The sequence below is a fragment of the Arachis hypogaea genome, chromosome 3, assembly GCF_003086295.3.
Source record: "Arachis hypogaea cultivar Tifrunner chromosome 3, arahy.Tifrunner.gnm2.J5K5, whole genome shotgun sequence".
In the NCBI taxonomy this organism is placed as follows: Eukaryota; Viridiplantae; Streptophyta; class Magnoliopsida; order Fabales; family Fabaceae; genus Arachis; species Arachis hypogaea.
Window position 1 is genome coordinate 138,195,683 of NC_092038.1, and position 26,023 is coordinate 138,221,705.

General features: G+C 32.7%; 2 protein-coding genes and 1 long non-coding RNA gene across 3 annotated transcripts; 2 read left to right on the plus strand and 1 right to left on the minus strand.

Annotated features, from left to right (window-relative positions):
- Nucleotides 1–10,746: 10,746 nt before the first annotated feature.
- On the plus strand, nucleotides 10,747–11,493 carry LOC112734415 (uncharacterized). Its single transcript, XR_003168361.3, has 2 exons — nucleotides 10,747–11,035; nucleotides 11,271–11,493. It is a non-coding gene; the product is annotated as an uncharacterized lncRNA (long non-coding RNA).
- Nucleotides 11,494–18,988: 7,495 nt separating this feature from the next.
- LOC112734414 (polyadenylate-binding protein 2) lies at nucleotides 18,989–21,504 on the plus strand. The gene is made up of 6 exons (XM_025783719.3): nucleotides 18,989–19,175; nucleotides 19,347–19,449; nucleotides 20,171–20,241; nucleotides 20,683–20,874; nucleotides 20,966–21,093; nucleotides 21,181–21,504. The coding sequence occupies exons 1-6, from the start codon at nucleotides 19,128–19,130 to the stop codon at nucleotides 21,227–21,229; spliced, it is 591 nt and encodes a 196-aa protein (XP_025639504.1). The 5' UTR covers nucleotides 18,989–19,127; the 3' UTR covers nucleotides 21,230–21,504.
- Nucleotides 21,505–23,172: 1,668 nt separating this feature from the next.
- Nucleotides 23,173–25,204, minus strand: LOC112734413 (protein EXORDIUM-like 2). Its single transcript, XM_025783717.3, has one exon. The coding sequence runs from the start codon at nucleotides 24,301–24,303 to the stop codon at nucleotides 23,392–23,394; it is 912 nt and encodes a 303-aa protein (XP_025639502.1). The 5' UTR covers nucleotides 24,304–25,204; the 3' UTR covers nucleotides 23,173–23,391.
- Between the last annotated feature and the right edge of the window lie 819 nt (nucleotides 25,205–26,023).

A 26,023-nucleotide genomic window follows, 5' to 3' on the forward strand; every position in this document is an offset into this window, starting at 1 on the left:
ATTCTTTTCATATCAATGTCGTGCAATATATATACTACTCTGGGTTTCAAGAGTAATAAAGACGGACAATAACGACAACTACTTAAGAAGAAAGAACCGCAGGTATTCTTACAGCAAAACAAATTACTTAAAATAGCAAATAAAAATAAGAAAACTTTAATTAATAGATGCTAACATCTTTATTAAATATGTTTGTTCAATTTTTTCGTACTTTTATATATTTTTTCTTTTTTTTTTTTAATATTTATATTGCTCTTACTATTGCAACTACAATTGTTATTTGCTAATTTGTTGCCACATATAACATTTATTGTGCTCAGTGGTGGATCTTGAAACAAAATTTTGGAGGGGCCAGATAAAAGATAATTGTTAAGATGCTTTTGATATGAATTCCATTGAAGATAAGTTTGTCTAATCTCATTTCTCTGATTTGGGTGATATTGCCAAATTTAAAACCATTTTTCAAGGTCTCATTCCAAAGAATTAAGGTCAAACTCATCAGATGCAACTCTTTAAACTTTTGAAGGTTATATCTCACTTTGTTCATGATTTATTAAAGTAGAAGAACTATCTACAAGTGTTGATATAAAAGTTATATATTCTCCTTCTTGAATATTAGACTTCCTCTAAAAAATTATATCAATTCTTTAGTTTTTCACGATTATTTTATATAAAAATTTGAATATATATCCTGTAAAATATGTAAAAAAGAAGTTAGAAGAACAAATATTAAAATCTATAATATTTATTGAATTTTTTTATCAATTTATACAAATACAATAATATCAATACTTATTGAATATTCTAATATTTTTTATCATATAAAAAATTAAATTAAATAAACAGTAAAATATAAAATAATATTAAATTACATAAATAAAAAAGACCTAATTTTTTATATTTGAACTCAAAGGTAGAAGGAGTATTACTTATTGAATAAAGATGAAAATTAAACTTTGGTATTTTAAGTCATAATAAAATATTTGAGCCAACTGAATTATTTTTTATTTTTTAAAAAAATACTACTAATTTTTTTAACAAAAATTTGGGAGACCATTTGTCTCAACTAAGCTCCGCCACTAATTGTACTAGTTAATAAGAATAGAAACGTCCAAGAGGCTCTCTTTTGCATTCTTGCTACATATTAAAAATTAGTTAAATTATATATATATATATATATAAAAATAAATAAACAGTAATTAATTTTAGCACCTAATTTTAATATATAAATAGTATTTTTGAATTTTTTATTACAAGTCATTCGTCCATCATTTCTAACCGAACCACTATCATTATTGCCTTCGTTTTGGTTTATACTTGTTAAATGAGTGAGTTTAGAGAGACAAAGGAGAAGAGCTTCATGAAGCTGAGAAAGAACGGAGAATATGTGACTTGAAGTTTTGTTACTTCTTGCTCCAAGTCATCATAAATTCAGTAAGTTGAATCTGTTAAATGCTTAAATTACAATCATGTGCTAACTAACTATAAATAGCACTAACAGAACTAATTTCCTAATTTGGCAAGCCAACTAACTTTCACTACAAACTAACAACCCTGTCACATACGCACATCAACATAACCATCATTAACCAACTATAACAATAACTCACGGACAGAGTGGGTACGGGCTCAAGTGACAATATTATTAGATAATTTAATATATTTGATTGAATTTTTTAATATGACATGTATTTATATTTATTGAATAATTTAAAATATATTTGACTAACTATTTAACATATATAGTAATTTTATATTATAGTTATTATTTTTATGCAAAAATATTTTTACGTGAGTAATTAGTAATCATTTTATACTGTATTTATTTATTACAAAAAAAAGACAATTTTTTTTTTCATTTTATTCCATATCTTCTTATTTTTTATTTTAAATATTAAAATAAAAAGACATACATAAAGTGGTATATATATGTAAAAGGTCAATTAATATAAAATTAATTAAAATAATTTTTTAATATTAAAATAAAAAGTAATTAAAAATAAAAAAATCAATTAAAACAGTTTAAAATTATCTTATTTTAAACACTTTATTTGTCAATGTAATAATTAGATAATATTAAATACAATAGATATGTAACTAAAATATTATATATAAAAATTTTAAATAATAAATAAAACAATTTTAAATGGTTATCGATATCTTTATCGTAATCATCTTAAACTATACTCTCAATCATTTTTATATAAATATATATAGATATAGATTATATAGATATGGATGACATAATTCTGTAGCAACTAGCAACCAGATAGTAGTGATATTTAATTATTTATACGAATTAAAAACAAAAATTACTTTACATACATGGTTGTGAGTTGTGACGGCATTCGTGCGAAGGGTTGCCTTTCATTTTCACAATAGAATAAGATAAAATATTAAAAATAAGATATAAATAATAAAAATTAATATTTTTATATTTTATTTAGTGATAATTAGAATAAATTATTAAAATTTAAATTTTTTATTTAAAAATAAAAAAATAATAAAAATATAATTAATAAAAATAACAAAAAAATAAATAAAAAATAAATTGTGTTATTTGTTAGTGTTTTTATATTTTTTCAGTTAGGATAAACACAAAATACACTAATTTAATGAAAAAAAATAGAATTGTTGTTTTTTTTATTGTCCACGGTATCTCCAAGTCTGACATATCAAAGACTAATCCGTTACGGATCTGAGCTCCATTTAAGGGTCTGTCGTTAGCCAATGAATTTCTGCATACACAAAGCAATTCGAACCCCCAACATTTGCTTAAGTGGACAAGTGAGCTGATCACTCAACCAATCCAAGTTAATTAGGAATTGGTTTTACTTTAATTTCTATTGAAAAAAATAACTTTACTAAGTAAGCAACTTAGATATCAGATAACTCTACCAACTACATATAGACCGCAATTAAAAAAAAGCCCAATAACTTGAAAAAACATCCCATACCCTTACCCAAACCTAACTCTAGTTTCACTTTTTACTTTTACACACAATAAAATTCAAAAAACAACCACACACCCACTCTCCTTCCTTTTCACTCCTACTCATGTTGTCGCTCTCGTTCGTACGATTGCACCGTCACCTCCCAACCGATGGCAACAACTCTCTGACCGCAACAGCAAGACCGCTTGTCATATCGCTGGCGATGACAACGATCACAATCCCCACGAAGAGAGTCCCGCGCCATCGCTGTCCCGCGCAATCCAACTGTTCACCTTCGACCCGGTGACGACTGTTCTCCCGACGAAGCAACTATTCACGTCTCCTCACTTTACTTGTGTCAATAACCACGTCTCTTCCAGTTGTCCGTCGCTGTGCTGTATCCAACCACACCGTCCATCAACCCTAATCCGACCCTTTCCCGGTGAGTCGATTGTCGTGAAAGGTCGACAAAGAACTCCTCGCAGTCGATTACAATGAATACATTTAAAGGTAACTGTGAGATGTTTCTTTTGTTAAAATTCAGATGTTTCTTTTATTAAACTTAGAGAGTTTCTTTTGTTAAATATGAGATATGTTAAGTTTAGCAAACAAATAATTACATTTTGATGATGACAAACATAGTATTATTTGGGTTGATAACCCAAGTGTGCTTTGATAAAGTGTTTGATGTTGCAAGTCCATGATTCATAAAGCAGCCCAATTAATGAAGCCAAGGAGCCTAACTAGAGAGAACAAAGTTCTTCCAAAGCTGCTGAAGGAAATTGAACCCATAACCCAGTTCTTTACCTTTTAAGCAAAAAGAAAGCAATCATAAGCTTCTGCTAAGTTTATTTCGGAAAATACTTAGAGAAGAAAAGAAAGTTCAGTTTTCTCTTATTAAGAGCCAAAGAAGAAGAAAGAAAAATTAATCAAGGAGGCTATGTCAAATCAATATTAATAAAAGCAAGTTAAGCTCAATCAGAAGGGTTAAAGATAATTTGTTTTCATTTACATGCAAGTCAATTGCTTGCTATTTTCTCCTTTCCTCTGAACCACTATTTAGAGTAAGTTAAAAAAAGTGGAGACTATTTTGCTCTGCTGTAAATCAATTGATGATGAAACTTAGAGACAAAGCACAAGATTAAAGGTTTGGATTTTGTCAAGCTCTCTGAAAAAGCTAATCACTGCTGCTCCTTTTTCTGCTGCCGTGCTTAACACTGATGTCTAATTCCTAATTTTTTGGATTGATGGCAGAAAAAGAAAGAAAAATTTCAGCTAGCTCAAAATTCAAGAAGTTGACATTGTGAACAAGCTCTAGCTGAGGAAATATAGCTTATATAAAAAGAAAAATAATCTTCATTTCTGGTGAAGGAGAGAGAAATCGAAAACAGAGAAGAATGAAACCTCACAAATTAAGTTTGAAGTTTTGGAAGCATTGCACCTACATTAAAGGGAGCATTTCCACCAAGATGAAGAATAACATTTAAGAGTTCAGAATTTGGGTTCAGCATATAGAGTTTGAGCTGTAAATCATAATCTCCTTCATGGTTTATCTTTGAGTATTCTGTTTGTATGTTATGTCTTTCTTTGTTTCTATTTAGAGGTAAAAGGCATAAAAGAGAGACAATAAGAAAAAGGCATTAGGAGAAAAGACAAAGAGAGGAACTTGGAGAAAAAAAAAAGTCAAGATTTATTTCAGATCTCCTTTGATTATATTTCTATTTTGTTTCTGGTATTTGAGTTGTATCCCTTACTAAGTTGGGTAAGCACTTAGTATGTTGAGAGTCTAAGAAGTTGCTTAGCCAAGTGAAGTTTAGGTAGAAACTTGATATATCCCAGATAGGATTAGGTTAAATCCTAAGAAATTGGTGTATGTAATATTTGATATGATCGTGAAAATTCCACTGCTGTTGTGGTGGAGACTGGATGTAGGTTGTATTGCACGAGGCAACTGAACCAGGATACATGGCTGTGTCATCTTTTTTTTCCTTGTATTGATTCTAATTTTCATGATTTATGAGACAAAATGAAATTGTCTCCTACATAATTCATCTCGCAGACAGAACAGAAGCTAAGTTACATTTTTTGGTTTGAGGCAAAATTAATCAAGTTTAAAAGAAGGCCATAAATTCAACCTCCCTTCTCTAGGCCAACAAAAACCTTCAAAATATTTCTTTTGTAAAATTTGAAATGTTTCTATTATTAAGTTTGAGATGTTTTTTTTTTTGTTAAACTTTGAATGTTTCTTTTCTTATATTTAGAATGTTTATTTTGTTCGATGTAGGTCGACCCAACGCGACACACAGAGAAGTAGCAGTGGAGGGCACAACGGTAGCATGATAGACGGTTGAAAATGGGATACCGGCGACGCGATGAGAGGGAATTTTACGTTGACAAGCAATTACAGAGTAAAGTACCAACCCAGTCCCTGTCCATTTTCCAAAATGACAAGACGATCCTTAACCAAAAACACGTTCCATTACGGTCCCTAACCCTGTACTCCGTCTGTCAACCCGATCCTTCTGTCAGTTTTTCGGCGAAAACTCGACGGAAATTGCTGACGTGTCAGGTTAAAAAATGGACAGGAACCTAGTTGTCTCTAAATTTAAATTGGTTAGGGGTTTATTTGTCTTTATTATTCTTTAAACAATATTTTTAATTATATTTTTATTCATTATATTAATATTCTTTTTTAATAAAAAAGTACAAACTAATTAATAAATTATTCAAATTTAAAAATATCATTTATTATGAAACCAAATAAATAATTTTAAATATAATTTTTAAATATATAAATAATAAACATTAAAATTCAGTTAATACATTAATAATAATAACTAGTGACGGATCCAAAAAAATTTGATAGTGAGGGCAAAATATATATAACATGATAATAATTTTTATAATAAAAATATTACGTTTACATAAAAAAATTAGCTATCAAATTATCTACTATAAATTTGAGTATAAATAAATATATTAACTTATTTTTAATGTGTATTTTGTATTTCAAAATTTGTATTTTAAGATTTATTCTGTACAAGTGATTATTTTATATTTACGTAGCATAATTGTTGTTATAATTATATTTTATTATTATAAAATATGATTAGGTTTCAAGATATCTAATTACAAATTAAAATACGAAAATAGTAATTTAAATAATAACACATAATTTAAAATTTAATTTTTTATATTTCATATTTTGAAACCTTGACAATATAATCAAAATGTCCATTTTTTAGTCACAAAAAAAATTGTCTTTTTTGTATATGTCGTTAAACAATCATTTAAAACTCAACTTTCATACAATTAGCTCTTGATGATATTTATAGTTGAAAAAATTCATTCAATTAGTGTAGTTATTATGAAAAAAAACTAAAGCTAATTTCAAAAGGAGAAACACAAATGGATAGATAATATTCTTTTGAGCCGATTTCTAAAAAAGAACACCAATCTTATTTAAATTTAAAAATTGATTATTATAATGGAAATCTAATATGAAGTTCTCAAATTGATTATCAAGTGTCGAAAGTTGAATAAAAAATTATTGTGGGGTCAAATTTAATAATTTAATGGAGGCAAATAAATATTATTATTATATACTACTCAATAAAATTTCAAACTGTAGTGGGGCGCTTGCCCCCACACCTATAGGAGTGGATCCATTGGTGATAATAACCCTATGATATACTATTAGTATTATAAATAATGAGCACATTATTTGATATATAGTAAACTTTTTTTTACTAGTAACAAATTTAATTTTTTATCTCTTTAAACTAAATTAATAATTCTATTATGTTTTATTTCATTTAGTATTAGTAGCCTACTCATAGTGTATTTTAGTGTAAAGATATCAAATAGAATTATTAATTTAGTTTAAAGAGATAAAAAATTAAATTTGTTATTAGTCAAAAAAAGTTTACTATATATTAAATAATGTGTTCATTAGTTTTCACTTTATTGTAAAAATTAGCTAGATCATAATACTAATAGTATATCATAGGGTTATTATTATTAATGTATTAACTGAATTTTAATGTTTATTATTTATATATTTAAAAATTATTTATTTGGTTTTATAATAAATGATATTTTTAAATTTGAATAATTTATTAATTAGTTTGTACTTATTTATTAAAAAAATATTAATATAATGAATAAAAAAATAATTAAAAAATATTATTTAAAGAATAATACGGACAAATAAACCCTTAACCAATTTAAATTTAGAGACAACTAGGTCCCTGTCCATTTTTTAACCTGACACGTCAGTAATTTCCGTCAAGTTTTCGTCAAAAAATTGACAGAAGAACTGGATTGGCAAACGAAGTACAGGGTTAGGGACCGTAATGAAACGTGTTTTTGGTTAAGATCGTCTTGTCATTTTGGAAAATGGACAAGGACCGAATTAGTACTTTACTCAGCAATTACACGATGATAGTCAGTAAAAAATTATTTTACTAATTTTAATTTGATGGCACTAATCTTAATTATTTAATATTTTTTTTAATAAAATTTTCAAATTGTTTGATGGTATAGTTGCCCCGATACTTTTTCTTAAAAAAATCTCCACAAGACCAACATCTCTTGATAAAATTTGGGTTAAGACAATATATAATGAACAACGATGAGAATAATATAATTATACATACATCATAGTTAATTATATATTTAAATCCGGAGCCTAACTCCTTAAAAATCAACATTAAGTAATAAGACCTGTCAACGTACGGCTCCAACAATACGCGTGATTTGCATTAAAGATTTTACAGTCTATTGCGCAACTACTTCACTGCAATTGGCAGAATTTGCATTTTATCTTTACAGGAGAAAGATTATAAATTGAGAAGATAGATAAAGTGAAAAGTAAAAGCTTACACATTAATTAATTTGTAATTGGAGTCTTATTTTTTTTATTTTATCAATCTTGGTTTTTTAGAAGAGCTTGAATCAGAAATAGTCTAGTAAGAAGAAGAAAAATTGAATTCTTGCTTGCTCAATCACCGAATGTGTTTTCCAAATTAAAATACTCTTGTAAATGTAGGCATGACATTGCAAACTAAAATGCACTTTTGTTCTCTGATTTCCGTATGATTAAAGACGACTCTAAAAGTAATAGTATTTAGAAAAATGCACCTTCTTGGTATAGCAGACAAATACTCTTAAATAATAGTATTTAAAAAAAAAATAAATAAATTTTTGACTTTTTTTTAAGGATATTTTCGTTTCTGAAAATTAGAAAATACGTTTATGTCTCTGACCCTTTAAAAATGTGGATAAATCTACCCTCTGTAAGTGGCAGAACTTGAAACAAAATTTTGGAGGCTAGATATAAGATAATTGTCAAGATGTTTTTGATATGGACCTCATTTAAGATAAGCTTGTCTAATCTCATCTCTCTAGTTTGGGTGATATTGCCAAATTTAAAGTCATTTTCCAGGGTCTTCGTTCCAAAAAATTAAGGTCAAACTCATCAGATGTAAATTTTTGAACTTTTAAAGGTTGTATTTAACTTTTTTCGTGATTCATTAAGGTAGAAGAACTATCTACAGGTGTTGATATTGTAAAAGTTATATGTTCTCCTTCTTAAATATTAGTCTTCTTCTTAAAAAATGCATCAATTTTTTTATTTTTTATTATTATTTTATATAAAATTTGAATATATATCCTGTAAAATATATAAAGAAGTTAGAAGGACAAATATTAAAATTTATAATATTTATTGATTTTTTTTATCAATTTATACAAATACAATAATATTAATACTTATTGAATATTCTATTATTTTTTATCATATAAAAAATTAAATTAAATAAACAGTAAAATATAAAATAATATTAAATTAAATAAATAAAAAATATCTAACTTTTATATTTGAACTTGAAGATAGAAGAGTGTTGCTTATTGAATTTATTGAGTACTTTAAGTCATAGTAAAGTATTTAAGTCAATTAAACTATTTTTTTCTTTTGAAAAAATACTACTAAGTTTTTTATAAAAAGTTTGGGGGGCCATGGCCCCCCTTGTCTGAACTAAGCTCCGCCCCTGCCTCTGGCTCTCCGTTAAACTCAGTTCGTTAGCCCCGTCGAAAAACGCTGGCTCTCGTGGCGCTGACCTGATCGTTACGGGATGAGGACGCATTAGTCTCCAGGCCAGGTCTAGCCCACAATTCCGAAACGGTCAGGTCAGCGTCACGTTAACGTTTTTCGACGTTAGCTACAAACTGAGTTTAACGGGAGGTAGATTTGTCTACATTTTTAAAGAATCAAGGACATGAATGTATTTTTCAATTTTTGAGAGCAAAAATATTCTCAGAAAAAAAATCAGGGAGCTATTTGTCATTTTCTCTTAGAAAAATATACAAAACTTAAAACCAATCAAAACTTAAAACCAATTGATTGATTGCTCAGAAAGCTATTAATATTGAGACAAGCACGGTGAACAGAAAATTCAATCACATAGTACAGGGTGGGGCTCAACAATAAATATAATCAACATGAATGCTGGGACATGCATGTAGTTAATACACAAGTAGATAGACATAAACTAGCTGATAAATAATTAAGGGTTACTGGCACACTTATTGAATTATAATGACATAAGCAAGCTTAATGAATTAGACAGTAGTGACTCTAATAATATATTTTTAGATTGCACAACTGGTACTTCAAATATATAATTAAGTGGTTTCTGTGTTCATAACATTTTTAAAAGTTGGAACATTTAAGATGAATGGCAACAACACTGCTGGAGAAAGTAATCATCAGTGATTACAGAGACACGAATATAATATGGCCAATCAAATTGTTGTGACATCAACTAGGTGTACGATAAAGTAATGCATGTCTATCTTCGAAATAATTTGCACCTCCTACACTACACATCATTTCGGCGCGGCCTCTCTTTATTCGTCATCAAGGTATGAACATGGAACATAGTTGTTGCAAATGAATGCATTCAACTTTTCATATATGTCGTTAGGCCTCCCGAGTTTAATTTAGCTTACCAGAACAATGATGCATGTTACTTGAAATTATTTTTGTAACCACTTAGGTTTTATATATTTTGTTTGTTTATTACTAAAAAAGTGAAAAAAAAATATAAGGAATTTCAATGGATAATATGAATGAAGACCTTCCACACAAGATATATTTAAGTAAAATTATTGTTACTAGCCGTTTAGAAGATGTAAGATATAAAATGTGTTAAATAAAGATATAATGCAAAAGACAAAAAAAATAAAAGAAAAAAGATATATGTGTAAGATACTAAGATAGTATATTTTCGAAAAGGAAAAATATAGGTAACCAACAATATTTTTAAAGAATGTGTAAATAATGTGAATTAATAGGGTTAAAAGAGTAAATTTAATTAGTAACATTAAATTAGGGTGTAGTGTATTTTCATTTGATTGGTAATTATTCATGTTGTTCAAAATTTTCATTGTTCCCCTAGCACTCTCCTTTCGAAAAATATATTGAAATTTACCTATAGAAATGCAATGTCCAATGGGTCATCTGAACAGGGTTTCTTATTGATGATTAGTTTCATATTTTTAGTAAAAAGTTGGTTTAATTATTCTGCAACTTCTTATAGTTTAACCAAATTTTTAATTAGATCTTTATATTTCTTTTTTCAATTGGGTTTCTATACCATATAATTTTTTTCAATTTAATTTATACCATGACAAAAATGTTTGAAATAACAGAATATTCTGTAAAAAAAAAAAAAAACGAATATTCTCATCAATAGGGTAAAAGAACTAATTGAGGGCACCTCTATATTTTAAAAATTCCAAAAAAACTCGTAATTTTGTCCCACACTTACACAATCCTAACCCTAAGTTTTTCGTTAAGCTCTCGCCGATCCACCGCACGGTCCCATCTCACTGTGTCTCCTCCGTTCGGCATCCCTCGTGTGCTCGTCTTCCCTCTTGCAAATTTTTGTTTCTTTATAAAAGGAAAAGGGACTTTATGTATTTAAAGGATTCTCGCCCCTATGCAGTGACCTGATGGAACCCTCGGAAAATCCAGTCGCATCAGAGTTGGCTATACTCCTCAAGAAGAAGTCATTATTTATCAACCCAAAGCTGCTCTGGTACCCTAATCGTTCTCTCTTTCCAAAGTTCAATTTTTCCCCTTTTACTAAATCTCATTATTCCGTTTCTATGATAACTCGACTTATTTGAAACATTTTTTTATCGCCCTTAGAATCCGACGCAATTTCACTTAATAAAGATTGGATCTTTACTAGCACGCTTCACTAGAAGTACGTTTTTGTTCTATTAACGATGGAAAATGTTTAACTTTCTAGATTTTGGATAATGTTGCAGTTGAAGAAAGAGATGGCATCACACAGTGGACCTCCAGTTTATGATCCTACATTAGATGATTCAAAATCAAAGACGAAATCGATAAAGAGGAACGAAAGGAAAAAGGAAAAGTGACTTCAGGCTACCCGTGAAAAAGAAAAGAAAAGCTAAATTATTTTTTATTTTAATCTTGATACATATACTCTATTACTTTATCATTGATAGAAAGGAATAGTTTGGTTTTTTATCATTTGATAGCTGCTAATTTAGGTGGTAATCACTACAAGAAAAATATTGAGTACCGTTAGAATTAACGTCGGATTTAACGTCGAGTTATACCGGCGGATTTACTATCGAATTTTCTAATGGAAAAGAAAAGAAATTCGTCGCCATAAAAGATTACCGTCGGAAGAGATTTTTCGTCGCTAAAACCGAGGGTAATTGTTGGCGCAAAAATATAACTCAAGGACGCCAATGTTACCGTCGAATTTTTCGTTAGTATAACGGTTTATTGAAACGCATCGTTTTGGTGAGTTACCATCGGAAAAATCCGACGATAAATCTGACGATAGGTGTGGGTTAAAATTCAAATGCGGAACCCTTCTCCCTCAGTTGTCTGAACGAGCTCTCTTTTTCTCTCTCTTTTCTTTCTCTCTCTTCTTATGCTCTCTTTCTGTTGCCATCGAGAGGGCATCATCGCCACCGCTGGGAGCTCGCCGGGACCCCATCGTCGTTGTTGCAACCGCTTGGAGTACCCACTGAAGCCGCTGAAGCCGCTGTTGCACGTTGTCATCAATTCTGCTACTGTTGCTATCCACGCCGCATCTTTTATTGTGGTTGCTGGTCACGTCGCCGTCACTGCCGCCTCTATCACCACCACGTTAAAGAGACCCTGCAGCCACTATCATCGGATTTATTGTTAGTATGGTTATTTTATTTTTACATATTAATTTATGACTTTAGCATTTTGTTAGGGTTTAGTTTAAATCAGTGGTTAAATTTATTTAATGAAGTGTGTGGTTAGGATTTGTTGTGTTAATTTATTGGATGTAAAAATGAAATAATGTTAGAGTAGATTAAATAAGGTGAGGTTAAGAGTGCTTGAGTTGTTGCAAGATTTTAGTTGAGTTTAGTGGATGAGTTTCTTTTAATTGCATCATCGCTTATTTTTGTCATGCCTCTTGTTAGTTTGGTGAAATTAGAATTAGATTTTAATTAATTGGAATAATGAGTTTTACTTATTCTTTCAAATAAGTTTCTGATTTAGTTTCAACTTAGTGAATTTAATACGTTGTCATTTTTAATAGGACAGTGCTATTTTCTCTGACATCAGTTGGAGTTTACTTTTTTTGTTGTTTGTGCAGTAATATTCCAGCTTGATTTTCTATCTCTGAATATAGAATTGTTTAATTTTTATGTTGGACTTACTTTTTTAGGACAGAGTTTTAGGACGGAAGTGAGAGAAGGGCACATAGTGGTGCCTTCTTGAAACCCTTGTTTGTTGGAAAATTGTGGAGTTATAAGGAGTTGCGCACTAGAACGGTTAGGATTTGATGTTTTATTGAATGCGTGCATGTTATAATTTATGCCTACAACTGTTTTCTATGTGAAAATTATTATATTTATTTGATGGATGTCTCTGAATTAAGGAGAAGTTCTACCGAACTATCGTTTAAATTATTTAACACATGTTTCGTTTGTCATAAAATGATAATTGTATTCGGCGGGAGATTCTAATTATAGGGTACACTTTGCCGAATTTTCTAAAAAATTTAATAATTTGTGTTGTTCGTTGAATTCTAGGGTGTGTGTTTCAATATGATTCCAAGTCATCTTCTATGGATATATGAGAGGGATAACGGTGGTCGGGAGGTTTAAAACCTGAATTCTTTGAGGGGATTGAGGGTTTGTCGCGCTGACTAAATGGTTAGAAGGGGTATCTAGGTGTCCGTGTCAAAAGTGTCGGCTGACTAAATGGTTAGAACCTGCAGACATAACTCTTCGCCTCTACCGATATGGGTTCAAGGATGGATATTAGATGTGGGCGGAATACAAAAAAGTGGAGGAGCAAGGAATTAACCAGTCTGCCTTTAATTTGAATAGGTTTGATTGTCAATCAAGGAATGTTCGGGTGGTGAAAGACTTATATATGGATGAAACGACTTGGGAGGCTAACCAAGAGAGATACAATGAGATGGTGTATGATACAACAGGTGTTACAGAATTGGAATAGGCTAAAGAAGAGCCTAACTCAGAGGCGAAAAGATTTTATCATCTATTAGAATCTGCTGCGAAATCTTTGTACGAGAATTGTGTTCATTCGGAGTTGTCTGCATGTGTTAGAATGATGAGTATTAAGTCGGAGTCAAATCATACTCGAGAATCTTTTGATAAGTGGGCCATCATTTGCAACAAACTGGTACCTGTCAAGTCCAATGGCATCCCCCGAAACCACTACGAAGCAAATAAGCTAGTTTCGAAATTGGGTCTAAATGCAGTGAAAATTGATTGTTGTTTGAATGGTTGTATGCTGTACTACAAGAAATTACAATCGAGTGCTCCATTATTGGTTATGAGTTTCACGGGGTGAGTTGATAAAGAAGCAAGAAATTAAATGACAAGAAATTTAAATGACAATAAAGTAAATCAACACCTAAAGATAATTAATAAAAGGGTTAAGTACTGAAATCGTCCCTAACGTCTTGGGTCAAAATCAAAATCGTCCCCGGATTTTTTTCGTTATTAAAATCATCATCAACGTTCAAAAACGCTTTAAAATCATCCTTTTTACTAATTTTATTTTTTTATTACCAAACTACCCCTCATTAAAAAAATTATAAAATAAAATAAATATAATTATAAAATAAAATAAATATAAATTAAATTAAAAAGAAAGGAAAGAAAGGGATAGATCAGAGAATGGGGGTGGGGAGAGAAAGAAAGGGGGGGGAGAAAAAGGGGGCGGGGGTAGAGGGGGGAGGGAAGGGGACCGCCGCATCACCGCACCGCCGCCCGCCGCCTTGCCGCCCTGCCATACCGCACCACCACCACCTTCTTCTTCTTCTTCTTCTTCTTCTTCTTCTCCTCTCCTCGCCGCCGCCGCCGGTCTTCATTACCGCCGCCGCTCTTCGCTACCGCCACCGCTCTGCTCCTCTGGAAAGGGGGAAGGGAATGCGAAGGGAGAAGAGGGGGGAGGGGGGTTTCGGGAAGAAGAGGGGGAGGGGGAAGGGGAAGGGGGGAAGGGTCTTCGCCGCCGCCACCGGTCTATCATAGTTATTAATTATAATACAATAGTTACCAAGAGCTAATCCTATTTTGTTATATCCAACATCGGGAGAAAGTCAAATAAGCCTACTTAATCACAATCCATAAGTAATGTTAATGGATACAAGACTAACTAATCACTCTAAATTACCAATAAGTTGGGTATTAATAACTCAAGATCACCTAATTTATCTTTCCAAGTCAAGAATGTTCAAAATCTACTCTAAACCTAACTCAAGCATTTTATCAAATACTTGGTTTGCATAAAAATAAAAGCATAATAAATTGCATGAATAATAAAATCTACTACCAAATCCAAGAAAATAACAACAATGACTCAAACAAACAACAAGAAACATAAAAAGACATCAATTACATTAAAGAAAATAAAAATTAACAAGAGTTCATAAAACTAAAAGTGACATAAAAAGGGAAATTAACAAGAAGAACTAAGAGAACAAAGATGTAATAACAAGAAATTGTAAGGAAAACTAATTGAAAACAATGAATTAAACATAAATTAAAGAGAGTTTAACCTAAATCTACCCTAATTCTAGAGATAAGAGGGAGCTTCTCTCTCTAAAAAACTATCTAAAGCATGTTTCTAACCTACACTAATTGCTCCCCCCTTGTTTCCTCTTGAATTTTGCCTCAAATACTTCAGAATTGAGTTGGATTTGGGTCTCAGTGAGCTCAGAAATCGCCCCCAGCGTATTGCCTTTAAGTTGGTCACGTGCCGCTTGTCACGCGTATGCGTCACCTGACAACTCTCCTCATCACGCACACGTGTCAGTCACGCGTATGCGTTGCGTTGACAGATTTCTTCTTCACGTGTACGCGTCGCCTTGAATCTTCCAAATCCTTATTTTCCATGAATTCTCCATCTTGCATGCTTTCCTCTTCACTTTCTTGATTCATTCCTTGCCCTTTTAATCCTGAAATCACTAACAAACATATAAAGGCATTGAGTGGAATCAAAAGTGAATTAAATTTGACTAATTAAAGGCCTAAAAAACATGTTTTTAACCATTAAGCACAATTAAGAGAAATTCATGAAACCATGCTATTTTAGTGAATAAATGGGAGAGAAAAGTTGACAAAATCCACTAAATTCAATACAAAATAAATCATAAAATTGTGGTTTCTCAGTGGGCTAAACCAAAGGTGGTGTTTGCTCTAACGAAGGAGCAGAGACAAAATATTTGTAAGTGGATTAGAGGATTAAGGTTTTTTGATGGCTACGCTTCTAACTTGGGCAGGTGTGCAAACGTGTCATTTTTGTCCCCAACATTTGGGGTAAGTCCCAAAGTTGTCACTAATGTTTCAATCATCCTATTTAAGTCCCTAACGTTTCAAAATTGACTAAATGTTGTCCTGCCGTTAGAGATCCGTTAACAGAATTGACGGCGGGACAAAATTGAAACAATTTTGAAACGTTAGGGACTTAAATAGGACGAAAACATTGGGGACAAAAATGATACATAAAAATAACTTTTAATTCAATTTTGTCTTTTAATAATATCAATTTTTTACTGCACATAATATTCAATTATTTTTTAATTACATATAAGTAAATTACACTTAATCACATTATTTTTATTTTAAATAAAATTATTTTTTTATTATTTTAAAGAATTTTGATACATTAGAGACAAAAGATATAATTTATATTTTATTGTATATATATTATTTTTTCTTTTCCGCAAATTTATATACTAATCATTCTACAAATATTTCATGATAACTAAAAATCTTTAAGAGTAAAATTATAAAAAAAATTAATTTATTTAGAATGAAAATAATATGATTAAGTGTAATTTACTTACATGTGATTAAAAAATAATTGAATACTGTGTATAGTAAAAAATTGATATTATTGAACGATAAAATTAAAATTTATTTCTATGTATCGTTTTTGTCCCCAACGTTTTCGTCCTATTTAAGTCCCTAACGTTTCAAAATCGTCTCAATTTTGTCCAGCCGTCAATTCTGTTAACGGATCCCTAACGGCAAGACAATATTGAGTCAATTTTGAAACCTTAGGGACTTAAATAGGACGTTTGAAACGTTAGGGACAACTTTAAGACTTACCCCAAACGTTGAGGATAAAAACGATACTTTACTCTTTGTATTTTATCATGTTATTTTTAATATTTTCTAGTTATAATTAATGTGATTGGAAAATGATGGTAGTGTACTATATTTTATTTTAAAGTATTTCTTTTATTTTAATTTTCTTCTACATTTTTAATGTCTTGCTTAAATATTTCTTTTTAATAATAAATGATCAGTAGTGTAATAATAATGTAGATTAATTTTTTAAAATTATATTGACAGATTTCTGAAGGTTTGAAACCTCTACAGAATAGCTGTTATTTTTAAAATGGAAAAGTCTTTTTGTGGAGGTTTTGAACCGCCACAAACATTGACCAAGAACTACCACAAAAATTTAATATAAAACCCCACTAAACACACACAAAATCCCTCCTCCCACTGAATAGATTGTGGAGGTTTTTAAAAACCCCCACAAAAGACTTCGTGGCACCTCAAATTTTGGGGGTTATAAACCTCCACAAATAATAGAAAAAACTCCCACAAATAAACAAAAACCTTGTAGTGCGAATTCATGCAAGTCTAGTTGGGTGGTTGTAGTTAAGACTAAACCAAGAGGCCGCATCTAGTCTGATAATAGGACGAGGGTCAGGAACCTTACCAGATTGATGACCCAACTCCTTCGAAAATGGTGGTTGATACCGGTGATCTAATCACCCTTAGGTCTGCTGTTATGGATGATGACATCATTAACCTTGAAGTAGATGCTGACGCACTTCTACTAGATGACGACGATCTTCAAGAAAAAAGATGAGGTGGATGGCGACGAAGAAGAGGAAGACGAGTTTGATAATAATCAGAAAACTACATCGAAAAAGGAGGATGGTGAATGAGAGAAAGAAGATGATGAATCTGAATAGGTTTAATGTAAACATAGTTCTGTGATATGTATTTCTTTAAGAAACTTTGCAAAGAATGTAATATAGTTAGCATTGTTTTAGATATTTCAATTCCAAGTCACTCCATATTTTTAATTTATATTTTTGATATTTCACATTAGGTTTAAAGCACTATTTCAATTATTAATTATCAGGGGTACATTATAAGCGGAGGAAAAAATATTATTAAAATAAATAAAAAGACTACTGTCGGAGCCCAACCATTTTTTTAAAAAAAATTAAAAACATTTTTGTCAGCATTACCGTCAGATTAATCTGCCGATAAATTGGTGGGGAGACGTATGACATGGCACCAACGTTACCGTCGAAAATTTTTTCTAGTAACGTTTAACAGATTCTGATTTGTACTAACTATATTTTGTCACTAAATTCGATGAAATTACCATCGGACGCAAAAAATCTGTCGGTATTATGTTACGGAAAAGTTTATACCATCTGATTCATTGTGACGGTAACTTAATTACCGTCAATTTTTCTCGTTTTTCCAATAAAAAATCCGACGGTACTTAGCATTTTTCTTGTAGTGAATGGTTTGAGTGTGTGATGAATTTTGTGTATATTTTTATTCTTTTTCACAAATAACTGATAAGTTCCATTGCTATCGATGTTCAGGATGTGATAAATTTTCTGCTAAAACTTACATACGATTATTTCATGTTATGCCCTGTTGGTTTTAGTTAGTGTTTTGATTTTGTGTTATTGAGGTTGTAATGGATTTTTCTTCTGAAACTACATATGTGATTATTCATATGTAAATTATGCATATATCATATTTTCATGTAGGTGATATTCAGGTTGTGATGAATTTTTTTATGAAGTTTTATGTTAGTGATGTCGAGAGCATTGTGATAAATTTAGTTCTTTTCTGTTTGGAAATTGCAGATACCTAATAGAGTGTATTGTTGAAACATCCATTGACTTGTGTTTGATAACAGCCTCCAAACAAAAAGTATGAAAATTTTTTCTTAGAATAGAATTCTTATGTGTGTGTCTCAGAGAAAATAGAAGAGAAAAAATGAGGAAGGGAGAAATCTTACTTCATATGAATCTATTATAAGTGAAAAGCAATGATATATAAGTAAATTTACAATTTATTAATATTTTTTAGACGTTTAACGTTATTCGAGACTAAATTAAAAAAAATTATATGGTAAAATAATCCAATTAAAAAAAAATAAGAACCTAATTAAAAATTCGGTAAAACCGGACACTAGGGCATATAAAATAATTAAACCTAAAAAATTTTATAATTTTTTTTTTTAAGATCAGTGAACCGTGGCTAAAATTATATCCATATAATCTCTATTTTATGGGCCTCTGGGTCCATCCAGATACATAGACCCAAAAAGGGAAAAAAGGTTTTGAGTTTGGTAGGTCAACTAAGATAGAAGGCATGACCAAAAAAAAAAAAAGCTAGAAGGGGCAAAAAATGCAAATTCACACGTTGACAAAAAAAAAAAAAGTCACACACAAAATATAAACAGAACCAAAAAAAAAAAAAAAAAAACTGGCTGATACGTTAAACAGGGGGGAGGGGGTTTATAGGAAAAAGAGCAAGAGGGTCTGAGAGGTGCCGCCGTATACCCTCTGCGACGCACTCACCATGGAAAACGACGACGTTGATATGCTCGGCGCCGAACACACCGAAGCTGTATGCAATGCTTTCCATCCTTTCCTCTTCCTTTAATTTTTCATTCCTCTTTATTTTGCGCATTTAGTTTCCTCATGCCTTTTTCTCCAATTCCCCCTTTCCACGCTGCTGCTGTTCAATCCCATAAACCCTAATTGTTTCGCGCTTCAATGCGGATTGCAATGGTTGCAGGACTTGGACGACATGAAGAGGCGCTTGAAGGAGATGGAAGATGAAGCTGCTGCTTTGAAGGAGATGCAAGCCAAGGTCGAGAAGGAGATGGGATCTATGCAAGGTTCTTCCTTTTTCCCATTCCTTTTTTAATGTTTATTTTTTTGTTTGCAGTTTTGGTGCTTTTCTATATGGCGTAAATTGCACCTTTTTTCTGGCGGAAATTTTATGGGGTTTCGTGACACTGTATTTTGTTTTCCGGGAAATGATCTGCATTTGGCTTGAGCTAGGTTGAATGGCTATGCTGTGCTCAATGCCGGCTGAAATTAGCACTAGTTGTTTTGTTTTGGCGGGGACTAACTTCTCCAGTTAATGATTTCTTAGTTAGTAAACTAGCTAATTCGGATTTGGCTTGTTGCTTGGTATTGCATTGTGTAATCCATACATTTCTTGACTGTGACTGAAAAGTTTCAGTTAGAGGTTGGGAAAGGATTTTCTAAGCTGGTTATGAATGAGGAGACATTTTCTTACATTCCACTTAGAGAATTTTCTGTTATGATTTTTGCCAGTTGTTTAAATAAAATGAAATTTGAATGAGGTTTGGTTAATGCTTGACTTACTTGACTGGGGAAAATGTCAAAGGGGTTCTTCGGTGCCTCATCGCTTAAAGCTTTTAAACGTTCCAATATGGAGAAGGATAAGTTATGATGATGGTTTTCCCCTCTTGTCTCTTTCATCCTCTCCTAGCAATTGCATGTGGTGCTTATTAATGTGCAAGAGTTTCTATTACGATTTTTCCCCCCTTGAACGTATTGTCTTTGTTATTGATTCTTACCTCCAAATAGATCCTGCTACTGCTGGTGCAAGTCAGAGCAATAGAGAGGAAGTAGATGCTCGGTCAGTCTTTGTAGGCAATGTGAGCAGTCTCTTCCCCTGTTTACATCAAAAGCTTTCTTTCCTGCTTAGTTGTCTCATTGTGATAAATAATATGGTTAAGTATGTTAATGAAATTAAATGTTTTTATCCTTTTTTATAAAGTGAATGTGAAATGTATGTAAAAAGCCAGACGATATATGTCAACTTGGAACTTACGATATTAGCATCGGCATAATGTTCTTGTTGCACTGCACTACCATCTTTATGGCCAAGGCCAAATAACTTGGAATTTAATTTGCAGGGCAAGTGAAAATTCATGGTGAAGTCTGATGTGCATTGTGTGTGGTTTATTTTCTAGATGAAATTATCACTACAAAGTTGGTATTAGTAATCGCATGCAAACATTAAAAGGCCATCATATGGAGTTCTTGACTTAAAGCTATACTATCATATAATCTATATGATTTTGTATGTTCCACAGGTGGACTATTCATGTACTCCCGAAGAAGTGCAGCAACATTTTCAATCATGTGGAACAGTAAACCGTGTCACCATTCGCACTGATAAGTTTGGCCAACCCAAGGGTTATGCATATGTAGAGTTTCTTGAAGTTGAGGCTGTTCAAGAGGCTCTTCTGCTGAATGAATCTGAACTACATGGGCGCCAATTGAAGGTTAGATTAAGAGGCTTATGTCATTTGTTCGGTCTTCAAAAGCATCTTGCTTTCTTTTATGTAATCATAATATATATGGACTTTGTACCAGGTGACTGCAAAGAGGACCAACATACCAGGGATGAAGCAGTATCGACCCCGCCGTTCCAATCCTTACATGGGGTTTCGAGGCAGAGCTGCATTTGCTCCTCCATTTGCCTTTTCCCCATATGGATACGGGTATGTTGTACTGAGTTCTGTCTTTTTTGTTGCATTCTCTTCTTGATGTAACAATAGTCTTATTGCACCTTTTTCCTTCAATTACAGAAAGGTTCCAAGGTTCAGGATGGCAATGCGCTACAGCCCCTATTATTAAATGCGCAGTTATACAGATATGGATCCTTGATTGACAAATGAATGGACATAGTGATCATCTGCTCCCTCGTATGGCATCATGGCCGATGCTTTGGGCATAAGTATGAGGGAACTATCTGCCCCACCTAGACTGATGTGGTTGGTTCTGAGCACAGCAAACATTGTAAACTTTTAATGTTTCTTTCGCGGCCTTTGGTATTTGGCATATTCAAATGTTCTTTGTAAAAGTATCCATCGTTCAAGTGGTTAATATATGGGTTTCTGTGTTACTTATTATATGCTATACTTTCATCTTTGCACGGTTTTGCTTCTTTTTTTTTCTCTTTTTTGTCAGGTTGGGATATACAGCTCTTCACTCTAGACATTATATCACAATATTTACGGACACTACACACACACATAACATTAACGATTCTCATCCACAATTGGCCTCAGCTAAGTCTCAAATCCGGATACACCTATTACAAGGCAAAGAGTTTCACCCCTAAACCAAAGCCTTGTGTGCACCGTTTTGGTTTTTTGTTTTTTTGGGTCGTGGCCACCGTTTTGGTTTAAGTAAGCCTCAATTCTCGTGTGATAGCCGGGCTTAGTTTAAAAGAAACAATTATGATTGTCCAATAAGGTGACAACCACTTCATGGAAAAATCAAATTTGTGTACGTACAATCTTCAACAATAGGTCACCTCAGAGATGACACATTGTCAGTAAAGTATTATTCGGTAAAAAAAAATTACTAAAGATGACATAACCACTGATGAACAGGAGTAAGTGTGAAGTATGCACGTTCCAGTTTCTAATCAATAAGTGTATGAATCTAGAAGTGGATGCTGCATTAGATTATTTGCTTTGTCTGAATGGGAAACAGAAAGAGACATGAGATGTAGCTCCATCCTCCCATCAGACGCAGAGTTGTCTGCCAGATTTGAAGATTAGGTGAAGAAAGCCCTTGCCATCATCAAATAAATTACAATAAAATTTCTGTATTAGGGTAACAGTGACAACAAGGCTTTCATTCTCAACTTTTTCATTCTTTCTCAAACAGTAACACTATGTTTGTTTGAGAGGAAAATGAAAGGAAAGAAAAGGGAAGAAAGAAAATGGGAAGGAGAATGATTTTTCTTTGTTTAGTTGAGAAAAAAAATTAGAAAAAAAAAATGGATGGAAAAAAATTGATCGGACCTACTAATTTTTTTTCTCTCCAACATTAAAAAGAAAATAGAAAGAAAACTAATATTTTTCTCTCTACTTTCAATATTACCTCTTTATTTTTTTAATATATTTTATAATATAAAAATAAAATTATTTTTTTATAATATTTTTTTCTTATTTTTCTTCCATCCAAACACGTATAAAAAAAATAAAAATTTACTCAATTTTTTTTCTTTTCTTTCTATTTCATTACTCTCTATTTCTTTTCTTCCAACTAAACATAGCCTAAAGGAATGGCGAAAGCCATCTCTATCGCACCCTGAATAGTACACAACGGGGGAGGGTACATTACATCATCCAAAGAAAGAGCAAAACTTATCCGATGCATGATTGCAGAGAAAGGGGACCCCACCAAACCGATCAGAAAGAACAAAGACATGCATTTTCTATGCCATACATGAGAATTAGATTCACTTCACCTCGTCCCCTGTCAATATCATCATCACTGCTCCCTCCCAGTCCCCATGATGATCTCCCACGGCCCCAACAGTCCAACACCACTCCATTTTCCCTCTGTTCTACAAACCAACAAAATCACCCCCACAAAACTAGCTTTAATACAGCAGAAAAATATTATTTATTTAGTACAAGTTAAAACTTGTAACAGTACTAACATATTTTTCATTTATTATCTTACAATTTATTATCTTACAATTTTAGAAAGAGAGTAATATCAGCAATATGCCTCGTTTCTTCTTTATGCTATGCCTAAAACTTATTTCCTCGTTTTCCATATTTATAACATTAATATTTAATATTCATTCATCCGCTTTAGTATATAGGAACAGAATTTACACGTCATGCTAAACGACAAAAGCAGCTAAAAGCCAACACACTCCCATCCCCCACTTCTCCTTACAAACTTAATATTTCCATATCTACAAAGCCATTAGCGCACACCAGATTGTGCCACGTAAGCCCGAGTCCACACAGCAAACTTCGGTGCACCTCCCCTCACACGAGCGTCCTGCACTTTGAAGTCTGGGGGTCCCACATCGCCGGCAACAGGTACCTCCTCCCGTTCAGCCCGTACGCATTGAAGCTCGCACCGCTCGCCTTGTCCACCAACACCTGACCAGGGTAACCCGGATACGACCCGCTCCCGAACGACCCCGTGCACGCCGTCACAGCCTCCAACGGCGCCGTCGCCGGACCCTGGAAGTATCCGTTGTTAAACGGGTTTGTCACAGTCCCGGCGAGCAAAGTGGCAAGGTTAATGATCATCCCGTCGATGCCAACGTCGCCGTTAGGCGCCACCAGCGGCGGAGTCTGTGGACCGTAGATCGGCTGGTGGAACGGCCACGCGCATTGACCAGGACACTGAGTCTCGGAGTTCCCGACCCAAACGTAAGCGGTTCGTGGCTTTCCGTTTACGGGTCGGGTCGAACCGTGAGTTCCGCACCTCATACAGAATCCCTCGACGGCAACGTCCTTGGCGGTGAGAACCACCGTGATGGCGGAGAGTTCGTTACTCTGAGCGTTGAACTTGGAAGCCAAGGCCATTAGGTCCTTATTCTTGAGACTCTTCCCGAGTGTGTATGCAGAGTGTAGGAACTGCTTCCCTACGATGAGCGCAGAGGATCCACCTTTGTAGTTATCGGTGGTCTTCCACCACGATGCGGCGGAGGGAAGCTTGGCACTCGGTGAGCTAAGTGAGTTTATGAAATCGACGATTATGGAGCGTTGGATTGGAGTGAAGGAACCGTACCAGACGAGATTAACGGTGATGCGTCCCTTGAGGAGCTGGCCATTGTGGTACTGGAGAACCAGCGGCTGCTGCTCCACCAGCGCCGCTGAAGTTAGCGCGGGAAGAAGCAGCACTGCAATCACAGAGAGCAAAATGGCAAAATTGTAATTACGAGTCATGTTGAGGGTCAGTGTTTTAAGGAAAGGGATCAGAACGAAACGAGAGAAGATTGTATAGTGTGAGAGAGTTTGGATTGGATGAAGGACACGAGTACGTTTGAGTGATATTTATATGCCGAGGCTGAGAAGACAGCTGTAATGGAAGAGGTGTCACCATCGAGCCTGGACACGTGGTCGCTTTTCATTCGGTATACTGTCTTCCAGCCTGTAAGGGGTGAGAATCCGTGTGACGTGGCGGTCCACGGTGACGACGACGTCGATGTTGGCGTTCGGGGACTCGGTTCTCTCTTGAAGGGGTATTTTTATTTTATTTTTTAGGATTTTACTGATTTAGCCTCACTCTTATGATGGGTATTTGAAATTGTGGGTGGCCTCAATCCCCAGAATGCTATAATACCATGCTTTTCAGCACAGGTTTCAACCGAGTCGCGTGGGTCCCTGTGGGAAATTCCACGCGCGATATGAACCTTCAGATGGGAATCCAACGGTGCGACTAAACCATATAATTGGAACTCGCTCAGAGTAGTTGGGGCCCGCATGGGAGAGTCTGAGAGATTGACGTCAGATGCAGAGTTCGAGGGAGTGTTTCAATGAATTTATCATAGCCGCGCATGCCCATGGGACTTTATTTTTATATTTCTTTACTTATATAGTGCAGGGTTTTCTGATTTTTTTAATATAAAATCTGTAGGGTCCACATGGGCTCTGGATTTTCGAAACTACGCCCGTGAGGTTTGGTAGGGGTTGGGTCCAAGGAGGAAGCAGGTTCGATGACTCATGAATCTATGGAGGTCCGCTTAATGTAGCTCCAAAACAGGTGTTGGGCTTGCCATCTCCAAAAGTGTGTCTAACCTTTTCCCTCCCTTGAGTTTAGCTATAGCCTTTTTCTTTTCTTCAATATCACATTACTTTTACTTTTTTATTTTTGAAAGGATTAACCACCAATTATTTAAATGCTAACAAAAATATATTCGAATTTTACAATTGATAAAAATACTTTCAAATAATTTAAAAACATAACAATAATACCAATAGTAAATATATATTTTTAAAAAATACTTTAGAGATTGAATTTTGATGCAATTTTGTGCAAGTATAATTATAAAAATAAGATATTATCACAAAACAATATATACTAAACAAAAAATTACCAAATTTTAAGAATAATAATATTTTATTTTTCTAATCATGGTTACAAGAAATTGCATCAAAATTCAATCTCTAATATATTTTTTGAGAAATATATATTTAATGTTAATTTTTTTGTAAAATTATCTAACATTAAATATGTATTTTTCAAAAAATACATTAGAGATTGAATTTTGATACAATTTTTTACAAGCATGATTAAAAAAATGAGATATTATTATTCTTAAAATTTGATAATCTTTTTCTAAATATATATTTTTTTATAATTTTTTAAAAATATTATTAATTTAAAAATAATAATATTTTATTTTTTTAATTATACTTATAAAAAATTACATTAAAATTTAATCTCTAAAATATTTTTTTAAAATATATATTTATTATTAGATATTATTATTATATTTTTAAATCATTTAAAAATATTTTTATCGATAGTAAAATTTGAGTGCATTTTTATCGGTATTTAAATAATTCGGAGTTTTTGGTGGTTAACTATAAAATAGTAAGTAAATAGTACTACTACTACTATACTATGCTTTTCACCTAGCAACGTTATGAAGTTTGAAATTTT